This window comes from Sinocyclocheilus anshuiensis, unplaced genomic scaffold, assembly GCF_001515605.1.
Source record: "Sinocyclocheilus anshuiensis isolate Anshui unplaced genomic scaffold, SAMN03320099.WGS_v1.1 scaffold387, whole genome shotgun sequence".
Classification (NCBI taxonomy): Eukaryota; Metazoa; Chordata; class Actinopteri; order Cypriniformes; family Cyprinidae; genus Sinocyclocheilus; species Sinocyclocheilus anshuiensis.
The window spans coordinates 220,946-228,184 of NW_015549624.1; the positions used below are offsets into that span (position 1 = coordinate 220,946).

Below are 7,239 nucleotides of genomic sequence, written 5' to 3' on the forward strand. Positions count from 1 at the left end.
AAGTTTGTTATCAGTATGAAAAGAAATGAATACCTTTATTCAGCAAGATGCATTCAATTAGTCAAAAGTGACAGTAAATACATTCATAATGTTAAAAAAGATTTATATTTCCAATAAATGCTGTTCTCTTGAACTTTCAATTCATCAAAGAAATCAAAGAAAAAAAATTATCAAGGTTTCCACAAAAATATTAAGCAGCACAACTGTTTTCAACATAAATAATAATAAATGTTTTTGAGCAGCATATCAGCATATTAGACTGATTTCTGAAGGGTCATGTCACACAGAAGACTGGAATAATGATGCTGAAAATTCAGCTTTGATCACAGGAATAAATTACATTTTAAAATATATTCAAAATTTAAAACAGTTATTTAATAATATTTCACAGTATTACTGTATTTTGCAATCAAATAAATGCCATCTTGATGAGCATAAGAGGTTTCTTTTAAAACAGAGAAAAAAAATCTTACCAAACCCAAACTTTTGAATGGTAGTGTTTGTGTGTGTGTTTGTGTGTACATACACACTCTACTGTTCAAAATTACAGTGAGATTTATACAGCGATATATACATGCTGAGTCCAAACGTCTGAGTTCACCTTGGGGATTTAAAATCTAATTTAAATTGGGGAAAAAAAATAAGATAAAAAAAAAAAATTTAAACGAAGTAACATTAATGACATAACATTTTAAGATTCCGACAAAATATTTGGCAATGGAAAGAAAATGCAAAATAGAGACATTGTGGTCTCTAGTCTCACCTCTTGAGGGACTGTAGAGCAGGGCTCTCTGCAGGAAGGCTGCGTAAACCTCGTCCATATGACGTCCCCCCATGGAGGTGGAAACTGAGGTGTTCAAGCTGATCTGGCAGCTGGTCCGGGGCTCTCTGAAGGAGCGCGTGGAGATTGTAGAAACACAGGAACGTGCCTGGCTGAACGCAAACACAAACAGAAGGATGTTTTCCTTACAACATTAGCTTTTTCAATTCTAAAAACTGATGAACCTAGAAATTGCAGTTCAAGTTGCCTTGCAGAACTGTTTTTAGTAGGTCTTCAAGTCCAAACTGCTCTTTTCACAACAGGATTTAAGGCAGGACTTTAACAATATAACTAAAATGGTTTCTTCTTAGCCATTCAGACATAGTAATGCATCCATGTTTTGGATTATTGTCTAGCATCAACCAATTACACTTAATCCCGAGTACAGATATTCGGACATTCTCCTTCAGAATAGTCTATAGTATACAGCAGAACTCATGCCTGTCAAGAACCTCAGAAATGGCTTTGCAACCCTCTCCAAATTGATATATCTCAACTTTCCCCTCAGCTGTTCTGGGAAATTCCTTTAATACAGCATTATGTACCTGTACCTTTAAAATGGCCATTTAACACAAAATATTAGGCCTGTCTGTGTTCAGTCTCCTAAAACTAATTACCAACTAAATGTAACCATTTTCTTTGTTTCAAGCCTAAGGGGGGCAATTACTTTCACATGGGTTTTTCCAATTACATAAATGAAATAATGTTTGACTATCAAAACTATACTTTGTGCTTTTTTAGGCTGAAATGTCATTTGAAGATATGAAACCCTTCAGACAGAAATATGCAATTAAAGAGGGAATCAGGACAGAGAAAATATATATTTTACAGTAATATATGAAATAATATAAAAATAAATGTAACTAAATATAAAAAATAAAACAAGATTACAAAAAAATCACTACTCTAGAGTTATTCTATTGTCTTTTACATTAATAAATATATACAAGCGTTCAATTATCAGTACAGTAGGGGGAGCTACGGCATCAGAGTTGAGCAACATTACAGTAAGATGGTAAGAAAATAAATGCTGGTCCCTCAAGATCACTAGAAGGAACATGAAGACAGCGAAATCACTTAATGAACTCTTGTGCAACAATAGATGCATGATTGTCTTCATATTATGGTCTTTAACGAGTCAAGAAGATGATATATCATCAAACCACCTCTAAACAGATTGGGTCAGATTTCTGTTCTGCATTTACAACCAGATTCTGGGAGTCCTCCTATAACTGTACGCTTCTGACGTCATCTTTGAGGTTTCGGGCAAAAGCTATGTCTTTGTTTACCTGAATTTACCACCCAGGCTCTGTTTGTTCAGAGATTTGAAGTAAGCCTAAGTGCTGGCATTCACAAGAACTAGTTGGATGCGACACAGCCACTAGACAGTGCTTCTATACAGCCTAAAATGGCATTGTGAAGGTGCAAACCAAATAATTTGAACAATCTGAATGTTGGCGTCAATTATTCAGCATCAATATTTGATTGAAACAGACTTATTTCATAAACAGAACAAGGTGGGTGAGCACATTTCAAGAAAACAGGATTGTTTTCCACGAGTGCAAATTTGATTCTGCTCATTACCATCTTGCTTGAGAATAAGCTGACAACCTAAAACCGGGGTGTGAGATTGGAGCTAAAAAGAGAACTTGGAGTGATAAAAACGGCCTTGAAGAAACATGGCTGGATCCATTGAGAGAACCAAATGTTTTCCATCATATCCAACAGCAACAACAGGCATTAAACTCCCAGACCTGTGCTTTCTTTCTCTGGACAAACAATTGGACAAGACCTGAATATCACAATGTTAGTCTGTGCCACCATAAAACATCTACTTTAGTTTCAACACACAACCTTGAGATATGACTGACATAGACGTCTGTTATCTGGTCAGGAATGGAAATAAATGGGAGTACAGTACCATTTTATTACAGACATCACTAACACTAATCTGAACTCAATATAAAGGAATAGTCCAAAAATGAAAATTCAGTCATTATTCACTCAGCCTCATGTCGATAAAATCAGTTATACCTAAAAATTAGACAGGAGTAGCAAAAATACAAATATAAAATACATAATACAGTGTAAAATACATTATACAAAATAATTCATTTTGTATGCAACAATTACTACGCATTTTATTATTAGTTCATTTTTATTACTATTATTTATAGTTTATGTTCTGTATTTTTTTGTAAAGTTCAGCACTGTTTTACTTTAAAATTATTGAAAACCTCAATCTGACGGATTTAAAACTGTATTGAACATTTTCCCATCTCAGTTCAATCAAAATCCACTGTCAGTTGACCTCTTTACAAAAAAAATGTTTAAAAATAAATAAATAAAAATGGCTACTTGCTACTTTTCTTAATATAATGAGAACAAAAGGACAAATAAAGCCATTTAAAATATCATTCTCTACATTACTAGAACTTTGAAGTCATTTGACTACAAACAGACCCAAAAAGTGTAGAGCTTGAAAAAAAGTCTGCACACTCAAACATCAAAAAGTCACAAGCGAGATGAAAGCAATATGAGCAATTTACTGAATAAAAACAAGGCAAACGTTTCAGTCACATGTTGACCATTTTCAATGCCAAGCTAACAATGTTAGAACTAGGAGCCATCTTAATTTGAGGAATCACATGATGATTTAAGAGATCACATGATCAATCAGAACACACACTGATCAAACTACACTACAAACAGACCAAATTTAAGTAGATACTCAATGAAAAAAAAAAGTTTCATCACTGATATCAATGGCGACTGATCAGCACATACAGTAAGAACCAAATGACGCTGATGTGCCATTTGTAGTCTATATGATTTGCGTAGTCCATTTCTCAGGCAAAGATAAGGTACAAATTCAGAAGACTTGGAACAAGTTGCGCACAAGTTGCATGAACCAATTGTATGATACTTTTGTGGTATCATTTTGGTATTTGTAAGCCGCAGTCCCATTTCACTTTCACTATGCAAAAGGAGCTTCTACACTCTTAAAAATAAAGGTTCCAAAAGTTTTTTGTTTTTTTTTACAGAGAGGTTCCACAGAAGAGACACTTTTGGTTCCTCAAAGAACCTTTCAGTGAAAAGTTCTTCATATAACTATTTTTCTTAGTGTGAAGAACATTTTAATAATCTAAAAAAAAAACTTTTTCCACTATAAAGTACCTTTTGTGGAATGAGTGTTAACGGCTTTTCATGGAACCACCGATGCCAATAAAAAACCCCTATTTCTAAAAGTGTAGAAGAATCAGCAGCTTCACAGAAAAAGTCCTTCAGGTTTAGAATGATGGGCCAATGAGTAAATGATGACAGAATTTTCAATTTTTGGATGAACTATTCCTACATCCCATCAGGCTTGCAACATTTTCCTTGAGAAACGGCTCAAACTTAAAACTATCGGTGGAGACGAATCTACATATACTTGGTATTCTCCTAGTCGCGCTCACTGCACGGTTGGTTACGCACAGCAGGGGAAGGAGCCGGGCTTCTCGGCACAGGTGTGCTGTAGCTGGCGTGAAGCTCCTCTGGCAGGAAAACTGTAACGTTCCTCAACTCTCTCATCCTACATGGAAAATTCCATTACACAACTTTGTTGATGTGTGCGGCTGGATAACACAAACCTTGTCCGGACCCTCATCTATATGGAAAAAAACGAATGCACGCTTCGTAAACAGGAAAAGCTGCCTTTCACTAAAATAAACCAATTCCTGTAACACATGCGCTGCTGAACATGAACAAATACAGACAAAGAGTACATTTGAGAAAGCGTTTTGCGAAGGCATTGAATAATAATTCAAAACCCTTGAGGTTACAACCTAAAGTTTATGTACTGTATAAATTTAATAGTTATTAAAGTTATCACACTGAAAAACATGGTGCTGACCAGATGGGTGAAAAAGCTTTGTTTTGCAACATAATGAAGTGCTACACGACCAGATGAACATACACTTTTGGCCATCTATAACGGATGCAATGTAACACACAATTAATTGCAATTTAAATTTACAATGTAAATTACAATTAAAAATTTTTTTTTGGGAAAGGGGTGCTTAATTATTATTATTATGATTTTTTTTTCTATACTCCGAAATATTTTCTATGGTAATCAGCAGACATCAACATGAAGATAAGCAAATGATGACAGAATGTTATTTTGTTAAACTACTGCTTTACGTTGTATTTAAGTTAACATGAACAACATCCACATATAATCCATATTACTGTATGACATCAGCTAAAAAAGAAGGTTGGTTTAGTACAGATCTAATTATTTTAACAAAATAGCTTTACAAAAATGTATTACAAAAGACAAATTTTTCCACAATGTGTGTACTACAAAGGTACAAAGGGTAAAATTTCATGTGGACTTTGACCTGTAATTTTCCTTTAGAAGCATTACTATCTATTATTGTACTTGTAAAAGCATTGTGTTTTTTATTTCTCCAGTCCAGGCTGAGGAATATGGGCTCCCAAGCCTCTAAAAAACAGACTAGCTGTGCAGATTTCTGAAAGAGTCTGTAACTCTGCAGCTATTCTCTCTCCACTTGCTTCTCTTTTCAAAGACACGCTGCGTTTTGTCAGCAAATACTGTGCTTAAGACAGACCCTCCATCGCCTGACAGCCGACAATTCCTGAAGTGCCCCACCACATGCTTGCACAAGTCATATTTAATAAGAGTGCTAAGAATATCAGTTTCTTTTTGTAAGTGTGTGTGGAATAATTTTAGATTTGAGGACATTTTTTTATTATTATTATTTCAGATCAGTATGAGAATGACTGATTTAATTCAAAATAGGGATGGGTCATCACTACAGTCAGATTAGATTTTTATTTATTTATTTTTCCTAGCAGAATGCTTTAAAATGCATGCTGACAGAATTGTTAGACAGTTAAAACTAGGGATACACTAATATTAAAATTCTGGGCAATACTAATAATTATTTTAATGTTTTGGCAGATAACTGATAAATGGTTGAAGTAAAATTTTAAGATATTTCTATAAATAAAAAAACCCCAAAACTCTTAAAACTAAAAATCATCCATTTTAATTGTTACACATGAATATGCGTCACAACACTATAATATACAATATGAAAAATTTATATTTTTATATTTGCTAAAGATTAAACAGTGTTATTAAATTACTAGTGTTTTTAAAGATTAACTCTAAATGACTGATGACAGCAAAGCTGATCTACATATAAAAATATGATAAATGAGCATGCATACTCTTATAAAAAAATCAAAATAAATAAATAAAGTTCCAAAAGGGAGTTTTTGCAACAATGCCATATAAAAACCGTCTTTAGTTCCCCAAAGGGCCTTTCTGTGAACAGTTCTTAAAAGAACATTTTTTCTCTTACCCTAAAGAACAGTTTAATCATCTAAAAGAACCTTTTTTAACACTACAAAGAACTGTTTAATGGAAAGATTTCATGAATACCTAAAGATTCTTCATGGAATCATCAATGCCAATAAAACAAGACTATTTTTAAGAGCCCAGGCCGATTCATTAAATTTGCATACTGTATACACTTAGTCTCAGTCTATTGCAGAACACATGTCCTATGAAGCCAACAAAACAAATAAAAAAGCCATGATATTTCATTCACATCCTCTTACACGCACACACATTCTCAGTGGATAAGTGTCATATGCTGGCTGTCTGAAGCGATTACAGGCAGGGGCCGTCTGGGTGTTAAGTTAACCCAGGTGCTTGATTTCTCTCTCACTATGAATAATTGATAGTCACATGTGTATAGAGGCAGGATGTCACAGTATACTGCATCAGCTCTAGCCGTACTGCAGGTGCTCATGCATTTAGGATGCTTTAAGTAGTTTGGACACCCTTTGCTTGAAATCCGATCACAAGTGGTCAGAGAAGCCACATTTGAGATTCATATTACTACCAGGTATAAACAGCAACTCGTTATGGGATCAAACAAAATGCATCTTAACACTATAGACAGAGGCGGGTGTTATACCAGTAGACACGATTAACTGGTAGAAATTTGTCCACCGGTAGAGATTTTGGACTAACGTCTCTATTGCGGTTACATGCTCACGTGATGTTGCTTTGCTACGTGGTCACAAAAACGTATAGTTTGCATGCATTTTTAAGCATTGCGGATTAAAAACCATTGAAACGCAATCAACAGTGAAAGATAACTCATTTCGTACATGAAAACGATGCTCATAGAGCGCTGAAGTTATTTTTGCCACTTTATAGGCCTTGAACGGTTAAATATACACACTTGTATGTGTCAAAATGCCCGTCTTTGCAAGTATCCTTGTAAACACAGTAATTTAGGTCTTCAGTGAAAGCAAACAGCTGAGAAAGAAAACGTGTGTAAAAGTATATTGGATCTGAGCAGGTCTTAAAGTGACAGCAGTCTAATATTCCTGCT

At 34.5% G+C, this 7,239-nt stretch overlaps 1 protein-coding gene across 3 annotated transcripts in view; it reads right to left on the bottom strand.

Moving 5' to 3' along the window:
• pot1 (protection of telomeres 1 homolog) overlaps nt 1–7,239 on the bottom strand; it is a 45,408-nt gene that overhangs the window by 7,848 nt on the left and 30,321 nt on the right. For all 3 annotated transcript variants that reach the window (XM_016448444.1, XM_016448442.1, XM_016448443.1), the window contains one exon: nt 764–933. In XM_016448444.1, coding sequence (XP_016303930.1) covers nt 764–933 — 170 coding nt within the window. The remainder of the gene's footprint in view (nt 1–763; nt 934–7,239) is intronic.